We start from the raw sequence: 23,310 nt of genomic DNA on the forward strand, positions 1-23,310 counted from the left end.
TTTATGGCCAAGGTTGGAATGATTTTGAATTTACAAGATAGAAATTTTAGCTTCAAATTCTGTCCTGGTAGAAATTTCAATTTCCACGAAGATGTAATGTTTCAAAGGTATCCCGCTAGTGCCTTGGATGACGATATTGAGGAAAGCGAAAGTGACCCGTTAGATCTTGATCACCTGCCTCACGACCAAGCTTGTAAAATTCGTGATCTTTGTGCGATGTATCCTGAGGTCTTCACTGATAAGCTGGGGTTGACTAATGTTGTCAAGTACCACACTGATGTAACCGGCAAGATTCCCGTTAGATCTCTCCCCTATAGGTTAGCCTCACATAAGATGGTGGAATTAAAGAAAATCATTGATAAGATGCTGGAGGATGGCGTCATTAGGCCTTCTATCTCCCCATATTCCTCCCCGATGTTTTTGGTACCCAAGGCATCTGGAGGTTACAGGCCAGTAGATGATTATAGAGAATTAAATCGTAAGATCATCATGCAATCAGGGCCTTTACCAGATTTTCAGACTTGCTTCTCTTGGTTCCATGGTGCTAATTATTTTACGACCTTCGATTTGAATCAGGCATACAACCAAGTGCCTCTAGAAGAGGAATCTATTCCCCTCACTGCTTATGCCACCGACTGGAACTTATATGAGTACACTGTGATCCATTTTGGCTTGTCGACTGGAGCCGCTGTGTTAACCCGATTACTGGATTCTATGTTTGGGAACGTGAAATTTAAGTTTGTAATAAATTACCTCGATGACCTTATCGTGTATTCAGCAAATTTTGAAGATCATCTCAAGCATGCACAGGAGGTAGTTGAAGGATTGAAGAAAGCAGGTTTAACAGTGAAGCTTTCTAAAACCAACTTTGCCAAATCTCAGATCTCTTTCCTGGGTCATATTGTATCCTCGCAGTGTGTTTCCATTGATCATGCCCGTACTCAAGCTATTCATGATTTCAAACCTCCTAAAGATGTAAAAGGAATTGCCAGATTCATTGGCATGACCAATTTCTTTAGAAAGTTCGTTCTTTATTATGCAGAAATTGCTGCTCCTTTGAATTCCTTACGTAGAAAAGATGTCAAATTTGTGTGGGAATATCCTCAACAAAGAGCCTTTGAGTCCTTGGAAAAGCCCTTAGTAATGCTCCAATACTTGCTGTTCCTGATTTCAATAAACGGTTCATAATCCAAACTGACTCCTCTGGGAAGGCTATTGCGGGAGTCTTATTGCAAGAGTCAGAAATGGGTAGACGACCTATCGCCTATGCGTCTGGATCTCTCTCTTCTCTGGAAAGGAAGTATTCTATCTACGAATTGGAGTGTTTAGCGGTATTGTTTTCATGTGGAGCAGGTTAATTTTGATTAAGAGGCTGATAACGAGGCTCTTTCCTGAGTTCTGAAAAGGCCCAAAAGGACGGGAAGATTAACGAGGTGGGCGCTGAGAATTTCGGCCTTCAGTTTTAACGTTCGACACATTCGTGAAACTGAAAATGTAATCGCTGACGGGCTTAGCCGCATGTTTTATGGAGAGGAGGTTGGTGAAAAGTCGGAAGTGAAGTGTATAACTCAGGTTGGTTTGGTAACAGTGAGCCCTATTTTGACTAGTCTTCTCATGTTGTATCAAGATATTGGTCTGCACCAAAATGATGATCCCCAGTTGAAAGAAATTCTGGAAATAATTAAATCTGGTGAAATTATTAAACCCTATTCCTTAGTAAAAGGCGTACTCTGTTGTCAATCCCGTCATGATAAAAAGGTAAAATTTGTTGTACCCAAGGTTTTGATACCTGCCATATTTCAATATTATCATGATAGTCCCATTGGTGGACACTTGGGTAACTTAAAAACTAGGTCGAAAATAAGGCAGTTCTTTATTTGGAAAAACATGGATCGGGACATCAAGTCCATGGTTAAGTCTTGCAAGAGTTGCGCTATTAGTAAACCTAACATAAACAAACGTGTAGTGTTGTTGTCATGACTCAAGCTTCCAGGGCTATGGAGCGATTGTTTATAGATCATGTGGGACCGTTCCCGCGTTCTAGTCGAGGAAATACTCATGCATTTGTATGCATTGATGCTTTTACCAGGCTTTGTTGGATCTTCCCAACCAGGTCAACTAATACGCAGTCCACTATTTCCTGTTTAAATTCTATCTTCGCATCTTTTGGAACACCTAAGTTTTTAGTTACTGATAATGCTGCTGGGTTTACTAGTCACTTGTTCAGGAAGTTTTTATTTGACTTGTGCATCTCCCATGTGACAACTACTCCCTATTACCCCAACCTGTCATATTCTGAGAGAATGAATAGGAATTTAAAGTCAGCACTCATAGCCTACCACCACTCGAATCATACCAAGTGGGCTGTCTGCAGATAGCGGAGGTGGAGGTTTGGTTAGATCTCCAGATCCGATTCCGTATCTAAGCTTGGAACAAGTTTCTTTAGATGGGATGATTGTTGATAAAGAGTTACCTGATCAAGAAGATATGGATAGTGAAGGAGTTAATAATAATGACGTGTCTCATATTGATACAATATACACTTATACAGAAGCTCATATAGGGCCGTATATTGTCTATGTCGAATCGGTTGATCCGAAAAAAATAGGATATCTACACCCTATGACTTTAGGCGGACCTTATATGAACGGGAGATACCCAACATAAAAGCCATTCATCAAAAGGGCCGCAACAGAATTCAAGTTACTTTTAGCTCTCGACAGGCTGCTGACAATTTTCTTTCCAATCCGATTCTTCAAGAAAAACACTTGAAAGCGTGTGTACCATCCTTCAATGTAAATAGAGTTGGTTTGGTGAGGGGGGTTGATACATCTCAATCAGAGTCTGAACTCTTACAGTACATAGATTCAGTACACCCGGTGATCAAGGTTCAAAGAATGAAGAGAAGAGCATCCAAGGAGGGTAAGACTGAATACATACCTACATGTACACTAAAGGTAATTTTTCAGTCTCAAAAACTACCTAAGAACATTTCCATATTTAACGTAATTCTGGAAGTACAAGCATTCGTTTTTGTACCTCTCATTTGTCGAAAATGTCAAAGATATGGCCATCCATCGACAAATTGTAGAGCTAGGGAACCTCGCTGTGGGAAATGTGCTTTTAATCATAACACCCAGGACTGTACACAGGCACTGGTCAAATTCATCCATTGTGAAGGTAATCATTCGGAAGGGGATGAACGGTGTACCGAACATCAGCGACAGAAGGAAATTAAAAGAATAATGAGTGTTGAGAATAAGTCTTTTTTGGAGAAAAAATTACTTGGAACAGGCTTGTAATCCTTTAACAATACCACAACATTTCCCCCAGTTAGTGCCTTCTTCTAGTACATCTGAACCATTACCCCCTCGTAAAAGGAAGTTTACTGCTATTATAAATAGCCCACCCCGAAAAACTTGTATACCAGGTTTCGATAGAAGTAACTACCACCATTTGATAAGGGACCTTCTACGAGACACACAATCTATTCTGGAAATCAGATTTCAGTTACTTTCTAATTCTGGGAATGTTTCCTTAATTAATAGCTCTACCAGTACAGACCCAGTCCGTTCTGTGAACTGTGTTACTGAGGCTTGTGTTTCTATGCCGGGCGAATCTTCTAATGTAAGCATTCAGTCTGAGGGGAAAGCTCAAGAATTATCGAAAAATTTGAATTCATAATGAACCAAATGGGACAAGATGTTCAATGGCGTCATTTAATTAGAGTTTTTCACGATGAAGTTATTACTTTATTAACTAATAATTAAAATGATTGCAGGGGAACTCTCAGAGTATTTTAAACAAGAAACGCGAATTCATTCAGATTATACAAATGTTTCATCTACAAATCGTTATCCACAGTGAAACATGGCTCAAACGAAAATATCATTTCCGAGTCACTAGTTTCAATGTCGTACGATTAGATGGTATGTTGCGAATGGTGTGTGTATCCTTATTAAAAAGACTATAGATTTCCAAGTCAAAGAGATCCAAACAATCGCAATTACCATGAATAATTTAATCGTCGTCTCCTTATATTGTCCTCCTAAAATTAGACCGACACATGACTAATGGAAATTTTTTTCGCACAATTCCAAACGTCCACTATTATTGGGGGCCCATAATCCGATTTGGGGAAGTGTTTCTTGTTGCAAAAAAGACCGGGATATAGAGAATATCATAAGTCCCCTCTTACAATTTTAAGTTATGGATCACCAACACGGATCACTGCGCCCAATACAAATCCCAGTGCTGTCGATCTAACTATTGATTTGGCACATAAGCTGTTGTGGCAAACAGGGAAGGATACTCAGCAAAGTGATCATTTTCCCATTTTCATTACTATCACCTCACCACTAAAATTTCCGATGAGTGTACGACAAATTAAATATATGGATACTTCGTTATTTCAAAGGCATATTCAGGATAAATTGTCCATTGTCAATAACAACGGGAATAATGATCAATATCAGACATTACTAAATATTATAAAGCTATATTTAGACACGTATCGGTACCATCCACTTGAACTTAAATACACTTCGAAATATTCACCTAACATTCATTGGTGGGATGAAGAACGTTCAGCATGGGTACAGCGTCGAAAAAATGCTCTAAAGAAATTCCAACATGAATGAACAATAGCATCTTATCTTCAATACAAGACAATAACTGCCCAAATCCAAAAATCATTCAATGAGAAACGACTATTGGCTTGTAAAGCGTTTACAAATTCATTAAATAGACAAACTTCTCTTCAAGATGTCTGCTCCACCATTCGAAAGTTATGTAACTCTAACTGCAATAATATACCCAATACCGACTGCGATAGTCCAACTCTCCTTCAATTTTATCAAACTCTAACTCCTGATTGTGTAGTACCTTTGCTCCAACTGGAATTACGAATACATTTCAAACATTGCTGCGACCAATACTCGCATCGAATGCGATGTTGTTTCATATAATACGGAAATTGATTATATATCATAGCATATGCTTACCACCACAAGCTAAGAATATCCTCCTTCAAACAATTGACCTGTGGAACTATTTCGTATTAGTACCGATAAAGAAACCGGGTAAACCGAAACATGATCCAACTAGTTACAGAGGAATTTGTTTAAGTTCTTGTATTCGGAAACTGTTTCAAAAACTTTTACTGAACAGAATAATGTGGGCTCTAGAATATTATGACCTTCTACCGAAGTACCAGTTTGCATTCCTCAAAGAACGCAGCACGATATATGCTTTGAATATTTTACTAGTCAATATATTGTTAGTAAAATCCAGAAAGCAACACGTTATGGTTGCCTTCTTAGATATTTAAGGTGCTTATGACAATGTTAATATTTCCATCTTACTCCAAGAACTAAGGAATATGGATTTTCCCTCAACGTTGACCAATATCATAGGACAACTCTATACGCATCGACGAGTATGTCTCCAACAAATCGTCTATTAAAGCCATTGCCGTACTGCTTCCACAGCGTTACATTTTAAAGCCTATTATGTATTATTTTGTATATTGCGGATCTTGAAAGAGAAATTGTAAATCAGCTCGGATACTACAATATGCAGATGATACAGTAATCTACTGCATTCACAATATTATAGAAGAATGTCGGATTACTATACGGAAGACTTTAGAAGTACTTCAGACATGGATGATACAAAATGGTTCAGAGATAGCACTGGCTTTGATCAGTCACCCATTAGATGCAATGAACAGGAAATCTCCGTAAAACAAACCGTTAAGTATCTTGGAGTAGAGATCGATTATAAACTATCCTGTAAACATCACATTGCAGCGATATGTCGAAAAACACAACAAAAACTATATGTATTAAATCGTGAACGAACAGAACTTGGAGAGCTGACCCAGCTTCTCTTTTAACTGTATATACAAACATTGGTATGTTTTTGACTATGGTAGTCCGTTTATAGATATGGATGGCCTCGGAGGATCAAAAACAGAGACTAGAGAGCGTTCCAACCTTAAATTGCAGTACAGCGTAGATGGAGCGCGCTGTTGCGAAATCGGCTAGTGAAGATCACGCTCGAGTGTGACTCAAACAGGGCGTCACAGTTCCACATTTTTAGTTTGTAATTTTGTAATTTTAAGTTCATTAATTCATAAATTGATATTTATAGGATGGTAGAATAAATACAACATACCCTAATCACTGTCGTTGCCCTCAGACATTGGACGTACAACTTCTATCATGTTGCCATTGATGCTTTCACGGCTCATACTTATAGACATGATGCAGTATCACCTTCTATCATTTCTGCAAGGCCTGATGTTCCCGCTTTGGATGAACCGGGTTCGGGAGATGAACTTGAGGATGATCCGGACGATGAAGAAAGTCTTATTAAAAACTCTTTATCGTCGACATTGTCCTGTAATTCGTTTGCTTTCCACAAATCTCTTTTCTTTACTTCGTTCACGTAATTTGCCCAATTCTCCTTCATTTCTCTTGAATGATACGTTATGATATCGGATGTAGTTTTTCATCTGGACCACACCACCTCAATAGGGTTTAACTCGCAGTGAAAGGCGGGAGACGTAGAATTGGTCGACCAGCCGCTTTTACCAGTTAATCTACTCTCTGCTTATCATACAGAGCCCTATGCTGAGAAGCGATGTGCAACAATTCTCGCTAGAGCATCCCGTCCTCAAAAGATATTTTCTTTTTACGTAACCACTGTACGATGTTATCTATTCGCCAAGAAGCCACCAGCAAAGGTTTCAACATACGGGAATGATAAGCGGCATTATCCACCACTATCACGGCACCTTCGGGAGTGTTCGAAAACAGTTGTTCCGAAAACCACTTCTCATAAATTTCACCAGTCATTTCCTCGTGGGCGTTCGCCGTGTTTTTATGGTATAAACATGTTAGTTCAGTATTTGGAACAAAACCATGCTCATTACCCGCGCGGACTAAGGCGAATCGCGGTCCTCGGCTTTTCGGTGGCCTATGTCCCGAACGCATCCCTTCAAGGGCGGCCTGCCGTGCACTTTTCACTGTCGTATCCTTCCATTCTTTTGTCACTGTCTGTCCAATATTTACCCACGGGAAGCGATACAACGTAGTTCTGGAATATCGTGGCAAAGAATCTTCTCCATTTACCCGACTCAAAATCACGTTCAATGTCGGTGGTATGTTAGCAAACCACCCGACGCACTCCACTTAGAACAATTTCATCATATTTAATTTTCCATGAATTTTCTTCCGTCCTTCCCTGTTTTCCTTTTTTGCAGGAGTTTGCAAAGGACATTGTGCGTGTTCCTTCCTTATAGCATAGATTGTTCTTTCGGAAAAGCCTGTAGCTTTAGCTGTTTCACTGACTGCGCTACTCACATTCATAGTCTTCTTTTACCCTGAGTTTACCTACGGAACGTTTCTTTTTAATTTGACGATCCATTGTATATCCCTCTGCACCTTTTCTTCGAACTAAGGACCCCCGCACAAGCTCACAACTACACAGACAAACGCAATCCGCTTGTCCTCCAGAGAACAAAAGTGAGCAGCTCATGTGTTGAGAGGAATGGCACACAGAGGGAAGTGAACTCGGTATCAAACAATTCCTCCAGCTACTTAGCTGATAAGAACAAAGATGAGCAACTGATATGTAACGCTTTGTAACGCTGCTCTTTTGTCGGAAATCGCCCAGAACAAATAGAGCTGCTTTTCTTTGGATTTTTTCCAGTTCCTGAATCAGGCAATCTTGGTGAGGGTCCCATACACTGGAACCATACTCTACTTGGGGTCTTACCAGATACTTATATGCTCTCTCCTTTGCATCCTTACTACAGCCCCTAGTAGTGTAAGTTACAGGTTCTGGCGCCTCCACCTCCTCAGGCACTCCTTAGAGACCTCCTTCTCCCACGGGAAATTTAAATTTTGGCGAGAGATTTAAATTTTGGCACGAGATTTGAGTTTGTAAACAAAGCCTTCTTGACAGCCACGTGCATTTTGACAGGTGTCATCCACCATCTTGCATCGCTTACCTTAGTGCTGCTATCTTTACGGTACTGAAATCTACAAGCGGGTAATTTAAAATCCACGTGCTTTTTGAAAGCTGTCATCCTCCATCTTGCACCGAAAACTTCAGTGCTTCCCTCTTTAGCTACTACCTTCGAAATGTGGTGGTGGGTAAATTGAAATCCACGTGCTTTCTTGACAGCTGACATCCGCCATCTTTAATCAAGAGAGCATTGTGCTGCTATATTTAGCTACTACTTTTGAAATGTGGTGGCGGGTAATTTGAATAATTCCGTTAGCTATCATCATTAGATAGCAAAACTTTAGTGCATACGCGAACGTAACCTTTCATCTACCATCTTGAAGGATACTATCCTTAGTTTACGACAACACGCCCTTCCCGACGCTAATTAGCGCTTAGAGGCTACTACACAAGATGGCGGCGGCTGTTATAGCCCCCTCCTCCTCGTCTACCTCCTCCGCCTCCTATGTCAAGGCATAGCTTTATCGAGCATGCATCGCCAAGGCATGAGTGTGCAGCGATAACATCATTGTGCAAGTTTAGACTTGCGGATTACAGTGGAAGTAATTGAAACATAACAAGACTAGAATCGAACACTGTACTCGATGCTGTTAACTCCAAAATGAAATTAGAACATTAATTGATGTGTTTAGAACACTAAATAAGTGATCAAAACTAGAATCGAACACTGTACTCGATACAACATGTGTTTACAACATGTCAGGGGATACCTTTGTTTTAAGAAGATCAGATTACAAAGAAGTGATTGAAACATAACAAGACTAGAATCGAACACTGCACTCGATGTCGTTAACTTCAACATGTGATCGGAACATTGATTGATGTGTTCAGATCACTAAATAAGTCATCAAGACTAGAATCGAACAATGTACTCGATGTCGTTAAATTCAACATGTGATCAGAACATTGATTGATGTATTCAGATCACTAAATAAGAGATCAAGACTAGAATCGAACACTGTACTAGATACAACATGTGTTTAGAACATGTTCTAAGAAGATCACATTACAAAAGAAGTGATTGTAACATAACAAGACTAGAATTGAACACTGCACTAACTTCAACATGTGTTCAGAACATTGTTTGATGTGTTTAGATTACTAAATAAGTGATTAAAACACAACAAGACTAGAATCGAACACTGTACTCGATACAAATGTGTTACAACATGTCAGAGGATACCTTTGTTCTATGAAGATCAGATTACAAAAGAAGTGATTGAAACCTAACAAGACTAGAATCGAACACTGTACTCCATGTCGTTAACTTCACCTTGTGATCAGAACATTGATTAATGTGTTCAGAGCACTAAATAAGTGATCAAGACTAGAATCGAACACGATACAAGATACAACATGTGTTTACAACATGTCAGGGGATACCTTTGTTCTATGAAGATCAGATTACAAAAGAAGTGATTGAAACCTAACAAGACTAGAATCGAACACTGCACTCGATGTCGTTAACTTCAACATGCGTTCAGAACATTGCTTGATGTGTTCAGATCACTAAACAAGTGATTAGAACACAAAAAGACTAGAATCGAACACTGTACTCGATACGGCATGTGTTTACAACATGACAGGGAATACCTTTGTTTTAAGAAAATCAGATTACAAATGAAGCGTTAAAACATAACAGGACTAGAATCGAACACTGCATTCGATGTCGTTAACTTCAACATGTGATCAGAACATTGGCTGATGTGCTAAGAACACGATACATGTCAGGTGATACCTTTGTTCTAGTAGAAAGAAATTTAAGACTAGAATTCTAGTCTTGATCACTTATTTAGTGTTCTAAACGCATCAATTAATGTTCTAATCTCATTTTGGAGTTAACAGCACCGAGTACAGTGTTCGATTCTAGTCTTGTTATGTTTCAATTACTTCCTCTGTAATCCGCAAGTCTATGTGGAAAACGATGAGGAAAGGAACGTGATTGTAGCGGGTGATCTCAATTTACCAAATGTCATTCGTGCTTAGGGAGCTAACTATTTCCTCTTCGATCCAACTAGCTTCCTCAGACCTTGTCAACCCTTTTTTTAGCCCAAATGTCTATCAAATTTAACGCTGGCTTACGTTCCTTTTCTTTAATCTCCCTCGGTTTTCTTGGCTCCTAGGGACCACCTCTTTTCCTTGAGTCCAGTTCACTGTCCCTGCTTTGTTAATTGCCACACACACCTGCTGAATCGGATCTGCTGTCGTCACTCACTAGTCCGCTGGCCTTCCGCATAGCTGACACATGAGGGCAATGTCCAAGCTCGCGGAGCTCACCAACAGTCCATATCCTGCTCCAAGAATCGCCCGCTGTTATAAGCCTGTTTCCACGGATGAATGTTTTTAGCCCCGAATGCTGCGCCTTCCCTTGATGAAAACGTAATTTTTGCATATTTTCCATTTCTCCTTGGTCCAGTTCTTTTTTTAATCCATATTTTTGTCCCCTTCAAGCTCTTTGCACTTTCGAAAATTTTTCGAGCCTTCAAATTAGATGCCATATATGCTTTCACTGGTCTTCTTCCCATATTCCTTCCTAATCTAAAGGCATTATCGATATCACTCTCGTTGCATTCGACAATCAGATTCTCCCTGATTAAGGAAAGTGTTCTGTCTATCATATCATTAAAGTTCTCTCTTTCTGTTTCTACCAGCCCGTAGATTATTATGTTTCTCTTCCTATCTTCATTCGCTCGTGTCTTTTCCTTTTCTTCGAGGTTAATTAACCTTTCTTCTAGCTGAAGGATTTTCGTTCTCATTTTATCTATCTCGTTTTTGTTCTGCAGAACGCTCTCTTTGGTGCACTTGAGTTCTGGTTGTATGAAGGTCTTCAAATCCTTGAATTCATTTTTTTCTTCCGTTAGCATTTCCTTGGTCTTCTCCGCTTGGCATTCTTGCATGACCTCCTTGAGCTTCTCAATATCTTACCATGACAGCCCAGGGCCAGAATTTAGCTCCACTCCACCGATCACTAGTAGCACCATCACCACAACTAATGAAAATATAATTTGCGTGATGTTGAAACTGGTTTTCACCATTTGGGTTAATTTCACTTTCCATCTGCCTATAGCACACCTGTATTGATCAACTGAAACTCCCATGTTAGCACACTCCTATACTTTTCACACCCTCAGCACTACGTTATTTCATCTCGCAAGGTGAATTGCAACTGTTATAATTTAAAGGTACAGACCTATTTTCACATTCCTCAACAATTGCTTTAAACTCATCTCAGAGTCTGTTTACATTTTTATTTACCGTTTTACACCGATCATAGTTAGTTATTAAAAACTCCCTCATGCCTGTTTTATCAGCCATATGGCACTGCCTAATAGTTCTAATTTTAATATCTTCCTTTCTTTCACATTTATTTATAAATACCACATGAACAGCTTCGTGATCACTAATACCACCTATTACTTCGGTTCCTCTATAAAGCTCATCTGGTTTTTCCAGCACCACATCCAGGATATTCTTCTCTCTAGTTGGTTCCGTCACTTTCTGAATCAGGTGCCTTCCCAAATTAACGTATTTGCCATTTGTTGGAAGTTTCCTGTTGTTCGCATTAAATTCCCAATTGACATTTGGTAAATTGAGATCACCCGCTACAATCACGTTCCTTTCCTCATCGTTTTCCACATAGCTGATTATCGTATCAAATAATTCTGAACCAGCGTCTGCGCTACCCTTTCCTGGTGCGTACACTCCAAAGACATCAAGTTTCCATTTATTTTTAGAGATGAGCCTTACCTATAGAGTTTCATATTTGTCCCCCTTAACTTTTTTCGTAGCATACAAATCAAATTCTTCTTTCACCAGAATAATACTCCATCTCCTACCATTACTTTCCTACATCTACGATACAACCCCGCAGTTCCGTGAGAAAATTCCTGCATCAATTATATCATTTTTCAGCCATGATTCAAATCCTATCACTATATACAATACAATATATGTTGAGAGGAATGCCTATACAGGCATACAAAGGGAAGTGAACTCGCGGTCAAACATTACTGTAGCTACTCAGCCGAGGACAACAAAGGTGAGAAGCTGATGTGTTACGAGGGATGGCACATAGAGGGAAGTGAACTCGGTGTCAAACATTTCCTATGGCTGCTCAGCTAATGAGAACAACCGTGACCAGCTGGTGTGTTGAGAGGGATGGCACATAGAGGGAAGTGAACTCGGTGTCAAACATTTCCTATGACCTCTCAGCTGATGAGAACATAGGTGCGCAGCTGCTGTGTTGAGAGGAATGGCACCTAGGGGGCAGTGAACTTGGTGTCAAGGATTTCCTTTGGCTTCTCAAATGATGACATTTTCAATGGAAATGAGGCTAGACTATTTTACCAGTTAATGCCAGACAGAGGAGTGTGTGAGGGTAAAATGTCAAGAACAACAACAAAAACAAAGAATTTAATGGGGTGGATATGCGCCAGCATGACAGGGTTAGAGAAAAGGAAACTGGTGCCAATTGGGAACTTTACTTCCTGTGAACTACTAATTCAATGCTAAATTCTGGATGACATTATCCATTGTCGAAGAGAAGCTTCGATGATGGCACCAAGAGTCAGTAATAAGGCAACTGCCTAGCTCACCCTTGACACTGTACTCATGAGCGCTCTAGGCAGTCCACAGAGCTTACTGAATCCTATCGGTTTAGCTATCAGGCGTGGCATTCCAAGAATCAATTAATCATCTCAGTGGAAATGACTTGATTATTGCAGACTGTTAAATTCCTTGAGATAAATACATACTATCAGGCTCTTTCATGGCTGAAGCCTACGGCAGCTACACATTTTTATGATGGTGTTGAGAGTGTTAGCTGAAAATCATCCACTGTATATTTCTTTTAAATTCACCTTCTTATCATCATTCCACACTAAAAGAACAGAATGAGTCGCACCATCTGGAAAGACGGAGGGGTCAGAAATGACACTCGAGTGTTTTATTTGTGAGTAAAGATGTAGGGATATATTTCCTGCAATGAAAATAAATATCAATGATCTTCGTCATGGAATGCTCTAAAGCATAGAGTCATATCAAAATTCAGTTATAAATGAATGTAGAATTCGCAATCTTATATTATATGAATACAAAATCACACATTCATTAAGCATATCCTTCAGTGGTCTGAAGAGCACGGATATTCTATACAGGTGACGACTTTCTTTTTTCTAATACATCTCTTTCAGACAAGCTTTTTGCATGTCTTACACACATGACCACCTTTCATGTCCTACTTTCTTTTGTTATGCAGTCCACCTCCATGGCTAATTGTTCAGCGTGCTGGCCTTTGGCAAGGTCAGGAATTTTAACCGTAATTGGTGAATCCCGCTGGCATGGGGACTGGGTGTATGTGTCGTCTTCATCATCATTTGATCCTCGTCAGGATGGGCAGGTCACCTACGGGCGTCAAATGAAAAGATTTGCACCTGGCGAGCACATCCCGGCACTAAAAGATCTGCACCTGGCGAGCACATCGCGGCACTAAAAGATCTGCACCTGGCGAGCACATCGCGGCACTAAAAGATCTGCACCTGGCGAGCACATCCCGGCACTAAAAGATCTGCACCTGGCGAGCACAACGCGGCACTAAAAGATCTGCACCTGGCGAGCACATCCCGGCACTAAAAGATCTGCACCTGGCGAGCACATCCCGGCACTAAAAGATCTGCACCTGGCGAGCACATCGCGGCACTAAAAGATCTGCACCTGGCGAGCACATCGCGGCACTAAAAGATCTGCACCTGGCGAGCACATCCCGGCACTAAAAGATCTGCACCTGGCGAGCACATCCCGGCACTAAAAGATCTGCACCTGGCGAGCACATCCCGGCACTAAAAGCCACACGCCATTTCATTTCAATTGTTGCGTGCTTCGGCCAGATTAAGTTTCTATATCATTCTGCAGTATCGGTCCTTTTATTTCTACTCTGGGTGTTTGCTGCAGGAAGTTGTAGGAGAATGTTTCTTCATAAGATCTTGATATTTGTACAACACCCAAGCGTTTATTTCTGCTAATTCAAGAACATTACTGAATGTATGCATTGGCCACCCATGCGCAGCTGGCTTGACTGTATGCCTTCTGGCCATTTGGTCCACAACGTCGACTCCATACTTACTTCTGTTGTTACGGTACACATCTGGATGAAGTGAGCTGAGCACTTGTACATTATTACAGACCTTGCCTTGATAAATACTCGAAAATTATGTTGTTCCTTTTTAGAACTTGTGCTCAGGAAGTTTTCACTTCCGGCAGATCCCCCTGGTTCCCTGAGATTTCAGCTGCAGTGATGAAAGGAAACCTTCCTACCCTTGTTTATGACAGGGACCTTTAAGAGCGCTGTTTATCCCTTCCTCGATACATTCAAGATGTATTTCAATTCTCTATCCATGGCCGTCCAGAATTTCTGCCCATATTTGTCGGGCTTAGATGCCATAAATTGCAAAAAGCGACAGTGAGTTTACTGGAGAACAGTTGCTTATTGATTGTAATTCAAGCTCCAACTTTATAGCAAATCTGAAAATTTGGAATAAACGTTTCCCATCCTTCAGATATCAGGGCAAACCGAACTTATCAGTTTTAAGTTTCTCTGACCTTGATGATCTGATATCGAATCTCAAGAATGTCAAAATTTCTACAAAACGTTCTAGGAACATAGCATTCATACACAATCCAAGTCCCCATATTTTGGACCAAAGTGATTTCAAATCGATGGTTCTCCCACAAGTTTCCCCCATGAGCATAGCATCAAGTTCATCCATAGTCACAGACCAGTTCTTACATTGTAGCTGACTTTCAACCTGTGTTTCCATACATTTCTATATGTTTTTGAGGATAAATTCATCCATGAAGAGTCTCTATCCGCTTGTTATGAACCCATCAAAAATATTTCGTTTTCCATGTGTTTCTGGACCTGACTCGTCCCCAGAGTCATCTTCACTTAGCTCCTGGAGAAAAACTATTATATCGTCTGGTCTCAAGCACCTTTTGTACTCCGTATTTGAGGAATCATTCGTAAAACAACCACAACAAATAAACTGTTTACAATACTGCTTGACTCACGTTGGTGCAGTGGGGAGGGGGTAAGTAGGTAAAGGTAACAGATGGAGTGGAGTGGAGGAAGGAGCTAACAGTCTGCATCACGCATAGGAAATAAATTAGAAGCAATGTTATGGAAATACGATGCGAGTTCTTGTAAAATCTAATACGGGTCAAAAATGACCCTTCCGTCCTTCAAGGTTAATGGAACTATAGGGGCCAAGCTGTTAGGGCTGGGGAATCCAAACTTTAACGACATCAAATAAAGCCTAAGTGATGAAAAGTTATACAGTCTGAATAAAATCTCAGATAAATTATGGCAACACCAGTTGAATTCATAAAAGGGTCAAATATGACCCCTCTGTCTTTCTAGCGTTAAATACACATCCAAGATCCTTTCTTTCTATTCCAGTGCAACGCGCAAATAAAATTAATAGATTTGTGGTGACCGGTGCCAGATTATGGAATTCTTTGCCAGCTCAGGTCAGAGAAACTAGCCCTTTAAGAAGATTTAAAGTCACCTGCCAAGACTATCTGCTGAGGACAGCTGACTGAATGGTTGAAGTATGAATGTGTGCGTGGCTGAGGATTAGTCAGTTTTAAAAGATTTTAATAATAATTGGTTTTAATATTAATTTAGTCAGTAATTTATTTAAATTCATTTTAAATACTATTAATTTATGTAGTTTTAAGTATCTTAGTATTTTCTTTAAGACTAGCAATTACCTGTGGCTTCGCTCGCATGGATTTCGTAACTTGATAAAAGTAATCATTCCTCGCTACTGTACTGAGACTTTATCTAAAAATCCCTAAAGTATAAAAACTCACCAAAAAAATTGAGCTTCATTTATCCCCAGAAACTCTTTGTAAACCACGTTTGTCGTATTGACCATGCGATAAACAACTGTACATGTGAGAAACAGTCTTCTCTCAAGTAAAAAAAAAGGTTCTTTATTTTTAAACGCGATTCCAAATTCCTATTTCCAAATCTGTAACATCTTCAGTTTTTGAGATATAAGTATTCCCATAAAAATAATTCAAACCTTTTATCAGTCTACCCCCCCCCCCCGTCCTCCATCTAAGTGGATTTTTCAAAAAAGATACAAATTTCTTTATTTTTAAAGGAGATTCAAATACCAATTTTCACGCATGTAGCATCTTCAGTTTAAGAGATATAGGTATCATCATAAGAAATAATGCAATAATTTTTCACCACTTTTCACCCCCGTTAAGTGTCTTTTCCGAAAACAAAAAGAAAATACATGTTCCTATAATTTTAAAGGTCTTTCCAAATAACAACTTTCATGTCTGTAACATGTAATGTTTTTGACATATAAAGTAGATATACTGGTACTCATTATAAAAATTCATCCACTTTTTCAATTCTTTTCACCCACCTTAAAAGGATATTCCAAAAACAGAAAACATCTGTTTCTTTACTTTCAAAGGAGCCAGTTTTCACATCTGTAACATCTTCAGTTTCTGATATATAAATATCCTCATACAAAGAATTCAACTTTTTTCAGCCCCCTCCCCGCCAGAAGTGCGTATTTCTTTATTTTTAAAGGAGATTCCGAATACAAATTTTCATATCTGTAACGTATTGAACCCCTCTTTTACCTGTTTTCACCCTTTTTAAGGGGATTTCCCAAAAACAAAAAAAATTGTGTTTATTTTTAAGGGAGATTCCAAATACAAATTTTTTGAGAGATAGATATGGTAATTTCAACAATTCACCCCCCTTTTCACACCTTTAGCGACGAAATGCCCAAAAATCCTCCCTTAGTGAACACCTACATTCTAATATAAATGTATCCTCAAAATTTCATTTCTTTATGTCGAGTAGTTTTGGCTCGGCGATCATGACTCAGTCAGTCAGAACATTAGTGTAAGAGAGGGCCTCAATCCTGTAAAATGGGACTAAATAAATAAACAAAGGAACTTTTAACATGGCGGAAATGAGGGTAGAAGAAACATGAGGACCATGGATAACGAGAGAAGAATGATAGGACATATCTTAAGACACCCAGGACTTGTGCAGCTGATTGTTGACGGAAGTGTAGGCGGTAGGAACTTTACAAAGGAAAAATGAAATGTATCCTCCTAATTCAATGTCTGTCTGTTGGGTCATCAGCCCAGAGGCTGGTTTGATCCTCAAATAGCACCACCAAAGGCTATGCAGTTTTAGGGAAACTGCAAAACCCAATGGCAGAGCCCAAATGAGGCGTACTAGGCAAGATGAGGAGTGAGGTAGTTTGCCATTGCTTTCCTCACTGGATCAGAAGGTGCCACAGCAGCACGACTGATCCTATGCTTTTTTTGCTAGTTATTTTACGTCGCACCGACACAGATAGGTCTTATGGCGACGATGGGACAGGGAAGGGCTAGGAGTGGGAAGGAAGCGACCGTGGCCTTAATTAAGGTACAACCCCAGCATTTTCCTGGTGTGAAAATGGGAAACCACGGAAAACCTTTTACAGGGCTGCCGACACTGGGGTTCGAGCCTACCATCTCCCGAATACCGGATACTGGCCGCACTTAAGCGACTGCAGCTATCGAGCTCAGTACTCATCCTATGAGCAACACCTTTTATAACACTCAGATATTAGTTGTGCTCCAAATGTCATTACTCAGCACCACCCATACCCCAGCAACTTCCATATTGCCACAGCCATGGATGAGACTGGGACTTCGGTGGAAGCTACACTTTGCTCTGGCTTATGCCAAGAGACGGATACAAAAATACTGCATCCATCAAGAAATGGCAACAGGCGGGCCTAATTCAATACAAAATGTAATTCCATCATTAGATGGGGCAATAAGATTCATTAGGAGGATACATTTAATACAGAATGATTCTAATATTTTCTAATAGAACAGTAGGGGTTGACCAAAGTACGAATACGACAGGCAGATGTAGGATGCAGCAGTTATGTAGAAATGAAAAGGTTAGCATGGGGTAGGGTGGCATGGAGGGCTGCATCATGCTAGGCTAAGGACTGATGTCTCAGACAAAAACAACATGGACAATGAGGTATCTCTGACTCTTTGTTTTAGTAATGGATACATTCCAATGAAATACAGGTAAGGGTTGTAGCAAGTAATTAGAGGAAAACAAACCTTTTTCTGCAGTAAGTTTAACAATCTCTTCTGCTAATTTGTCTTTTTCCTCTTGAGTTGTCTTCATATTCTCCTCCAGCATTCTTTTTGTTTCTTCAAGCTTTTCCTTTTGACCATCCCAGGATTTCTTCTCTTCTTCCAACTTATGTTTGTCTTCCTCTGCCTTCTTCTTGCCTGCATATTAAATGCCAAATTCAATATACAAATATGCTGAGAACAGAAATAACGATACAATATGGCTATGAAAGTTCACTTAAGTTATTACTTTGCAATATCTTGTGTATATGTCTATATTTAGTTACGAGCAATGTTACGGCATTTTGTACATTTTGACATACGGTAAAACAAGGGTAGGTGGGAAACATGGGACACTGACTGTTAAAACAGGGTTTTTATTTTATATTTCTGAATAGTGGAGCATAACAAACAACAGAAAGATCTATCCTGATGAAGCAATTGCTTTCTCTATCTATTTCATTGCAGAATGAGATATTGGTACAGTAGAAAGTTACATGCACAGTGGACTGCAAAAAGAACCAGTCAGAAAATTATCATTTCCTTTGGGGACATTATGATAAGGGAGAAAGGAAATCTTCAAAAATATTTCATGTTAGGGAAGGTTGAAGGTAAAGCAGCTCATTTCGTCGCACGTTCAGGAGAAGTGATAACCGTGCTCAGGGAAGAGTGGAATGAAAAAGTGGAGCTGTAAGATGCATTTCCATTTCAAGAACCTCACTTATCTGAACTGCATCCGTCTTGATGAGAAAGTAACTATTCCTATCATGGAGAGAGGATAGAGTTGCATAGTTCTGAGATATCGAAGGGTAAAATGAGCACACGGGCGTTACACACGTCCACTACCATACTAATGTCCTTGTAATCCATCGTACATTTCGTTCACTAATGAGGCCACATTTAGAAGAGATGGAAACACACACATGGGCTTGTCATTAATCGTCAGCTGTTAATTCCATCGCTCTTGCCACAGAGTGTGGGGTGCCACATAACGTGGACTGGCAATGATACCTGGCTCTTCACACATTACTGATCATAGCATATCTCCACCGGCATAAGTTGGTAGATGAAGGTCAAGAGACTGGGCAGGCCAATAAAATTCCCAAACATGCATATCTGACCTTCTTGAGAGACAAGCTGCCTATACTTCTGGAACATATGCCTCGAGAAGTTCACAGTGCACTTCAGTGTGTATGTACACTGATTTGTGGACAACACCCTTCTCAATGGTGGATAGAGTATTGCATTATATTGTATGACAATGGAGTGTTTTTACCATCCTTCCCACTTCCTAAAGGGTAATTTCACCAACATCATTGTCCTCCTCCGCAGGAGCTCGGTTGTTAGCAACGTCACCAGAAAGATTTCCTTTTATATTGAGAAGATTTTTGAAATATTCCTTCCACATCTCCAGTGATTCCTGAGATCTATTATGAGTTCACCTGATTTTCCCAAAACTCTATTCATTTACTTTTCCCCCTCCATTCCTAAAATTATTTATTACTGTCCAGAAAGGTTTCCCTGCTGCTTGACATGACCTTTCCAGGTTATTAACCAAAATTTTCCTACGACTTTTTCTTGGATACAACAACAATTTGTTTCTTCCCTCTAGGTACAACTTCCTGTCTGCATCAGTCCTTATTTGAAGCCACTTTTGATATGCCTCCTTTTTAAGTTTAGAAGCTGCTCTCACTTTATCATTCCACCAAGATGTTCCCTGTTTCCCATCTTTACACACAGTTGTTCCTAGGCATTCCCTTCCTGTTTCTACAACAGCATACCTGTATGCCAACCATTCTACTTCTATATCCTGAACCTGCTTATTGTCTACTATTTGGAACTTTTTACTAATCATATCCATGCACTTCTGTCTGATTTTCTCATGTTGGAGATTTTCCACCCACATTCATCTCAGACAGATTTCACTTTCTCTATCATATGCCTCGAGATAGCTAGTTCACTACAGATCGGATAGCAGTCTGTATCACAAAAAATTCCCCAGAATGCCTGCACATTCTTAACAGATTTCCTGAATTCAAAGTTGGTTATGATACGGTCTATTATGAATCTGGTACCCCGACCCTCCCATATGTAGCAGTTAATAGCTTTATGCTTGAAGAATGTATTCTTAACTGCTAAACCCGTACTAGCACAGAAGTCCAGCAAACGCTTCCCATTTCTATTAGCTTCCATATCTTCCCCGCATTTGCCAATCACCCTTTCGTGTCCTTCAGTTCTATTTCCACCTCTCGCATTGAAATCGCCCGTTAGCACTATTCTATCCTTACTGTTGACCCTGACTACGATGTCACTCAATGCTTCATAAAATTTGTCAACTTCATCCTCGTCTGCACTCGCACATGTGAATACACTGAGACAATTCTCGTCCTGACTCCCCCAACTGCAAAATCCATCCATATTATTCGTTCATTTACATGCCTAACAGAAACTATGTTGTGTGCAATAGCATTTCTGATAATCAGCCTTACTCCACATTCTGCCCTTCGCTTTTTAACAGGAGCCGATGACCTTCGATGTTAGGCCCCTTAAAACAACAAGCAGAGCAACCTTTTTAACACCCGTCAATTACACTTTATAGTCTCCTATCTCTTCCTTGTCATCTCCCCTTACCCGAATATCATTTACTCTTAGCACATAGAGACGCACCCTCTTTGTTGACTCAGCCAGTTCTACGTTTTTTCTTCCATCAGCCCCATTCATATTGATAGCAAAGTCCATTTTGTTCAGGTTGTTTCCAAGTAGTCCCTCACCTGTCAAATAATGTGAGTGGGGGTCCGTTACTCCCATAGGTCTGAAGCTTGCTTAAAATGTTCTTAGCGTGCTCTGTGAAAATTCTGTGAAACAGGATGGTACCCTTACTTACACATAGTCCAAGTGAGGATCTCTCCTCTAATGGGTTAGGAACCACAGATGGATTGTCTGAGCACAAGGAAGGCCATGACTCAGAATGTGTGCGAGATGGCCACTCCCACACCGTAGCAACTGGTATCCTGACTCTCAGGACCACTTACTAGGCCACTAAGATGTTGCCTATAGTTCACGAACTAGAACTTGACTACAGTAACTCACACCATTTAATATACTTCTTTAGAATAATTAAGAGTTTCTGCTCAATACAACAAGTGCGGTGTGAAGATATATGCGGGTAATGCTCCGATTAAAATGTGTAATTTAGACGTAACATGTACTGTTCATTAGGTGTGAAGGGTGTCTTCTGCTGCTGTAAGTAGTACATTACAAATTAATATCATAGGCTCATGTAGTTAACCTCGATATAAAAAGTTATGAGATAAAAAATCACTTTGTGTAGTGATTAACTAATTTTTGGAGGTTATATGATCTCGATAATGGAAGACTATTGACAGCGATCATTCTGCCAACTTAGCGCATGCTATCACCTTTGAAACGTCATTTTTCTCGAAAGGTAGAATTTTAGTTGTTGTCGCTAGATGTTGATGTATACTCCGTGTTACTAAATTTACTCTACACTGCATGTGATATATTTCTGCCACTATAGCTTTGTTTTTCTATAAACATTTCAGTTAAATAATAAGAACGCACGTTAGGAATTACTTAGGAGTATCCCATAAACCTAAATTACAATGAGCGATTGCCGAGCGTGTGTAATTTGAAACTCCCAAACAAATCAGATAAACCTGATAAATTACAGTATTCTGAGTGCAAACGAACATTGCATGCTAAGTGCATAAGCTTGAAGAAAGGGGAATTGAGCACCTTAGAACAGTCGGTGGCCAGTGGAAGTGTCCAGAATGTTTTTTTTCTGGTAGAGGTGAGAAAGCCAAAAAAGAAGACACAAAGACTTTGAAGGAAGTTGTAAAAATTAATTAAGGACACGCAGAAAATACATGTAAGGGAAATGGGCAGATATTTAGAACTATGTCATGAAAGCTAGATAGTAACTCTGCTATGATTGCTGAGCATTTGACTCATTCCTACTCATAATCAAGTCCCTGAAAAATGAAAATAATGAGTTGAAGAAAAGGATTGAAAACTGAAGTGAGAGGATTACTGACTGTGAACGATATTCCAGGGTGAACACCTTAGAAATCCATGGAGTTCCTCATCAACCGAACGAAAATGTGAATGAAAAAGTGGTGGCTGTTGGCAGAGCACTAAATGCCAGTATTGAAGAAACTGACATTGATGTTTGCCATAGGCTCCCTATCAGCAACAGTCCGAATTCCCCAACATAATTGTTTGATTTTGCCATAGGTATTTCAAGGAAGAACTCCGTCAAAGGGGAATAAAAAGGAACTTTTCTACACTGGATATTTACCATACGTTCAGTAATCCTGTCTATATAAATAAGAGTCTGTGTCCTGCTCTTGAGAAACTGTTTTTGAAAGCTAGTGAAGTCAAGATTTCGAAAAATGTGGAATACCTCTGGATCAGAAATGAAAAATTTTCATGAGGAAAGAAGATGGCTCACAAAAAATTAGAATTCAAGGCAGAAGTGATTTAAATAAGCCTAAATGTTAACTTCACTCTATGATACTTATCACCAGAATTTCAGAGGTCTCAGGTCAAAGAAAAACATATTTTATAACAATGTGCTGTGCAATTCTTATGATCTTATTGATTAACTCAAATATGGCTCCATAATTAAGATTCAGAAGTGTTGTATGATAGGTATCATGTATATTGCCAGGACAGAAATATACAACTCAGAGCAGAGGTGGAGAGGTCATGATTGGTGTAATGAATAGTATCATCACTGAAAGAATAAATCTAGTTGAAGGAAACGCTGATTCACTGTGCATTTCATTCCTTAGTAACAATGTAAGGTACATTATTTGCGTAGGTTATTTTCCACCAAATTCAGACCTGACAGACGATAGTTTCTTCTCTGAAAACCTAATTCGTATCAAAGGTATATTGACATCAAACATCATTGTAATGGGTGACTTTAATTTACCTGAAATAACAGGCAGTAATTATGATATGAGTCAAGGTTAAAGAAGTCCTAAAGTATTTACACTTGTTTAATTTAAAATCAAAGTACGTAATACATACAATTGATCTGAGCGAAGAATCAGAGATACTTATTCCCATTGATCA

At 39.6% G+C, this 23,310-nt stretch overlaps 1 protein-coding gene across 3 annotated transcripts in view; it reads right to left on the reverse strand.

Annotated features, from left to right (window-relative positions):
- Nucleotides 1-23,310, reverse strand: part of LOC136879210 (uncharacterized) — a 1,250,431-nt gene that overhangs the window by 581,578 nt on the left and 645,543 nt on the right. For all 3 annotated transcript variants that reach the window (XM_067153008.2, XM_067153007.2, XM_068228965.1), the window contains one exon: nucleotides 18,196-18,369. In XM_067153008.2, coding sequence (XP_067009109.2) covers nucleotides 18,196-18,369 — 174 coding nt within the window. The remainder of the gene's footprint in view (nucleotides 1-18,195; nucleotides 18,370-23,310) is intronic.

Source organism: Anabrus simplex, chromosome 8 (assembly GCF_040414725.1).
Source record: "Anabrus simplex isolate iqAnaSimp1 chromosome 8, ASM4041472v1, whole genome shotgun sequence".
Lineage (NCBI taxonomy): Eukaryota > Metazoa > Arthropoda > Insecta > Orthoptera > Tettigoniidae > Anabrus > Anabrus simplex.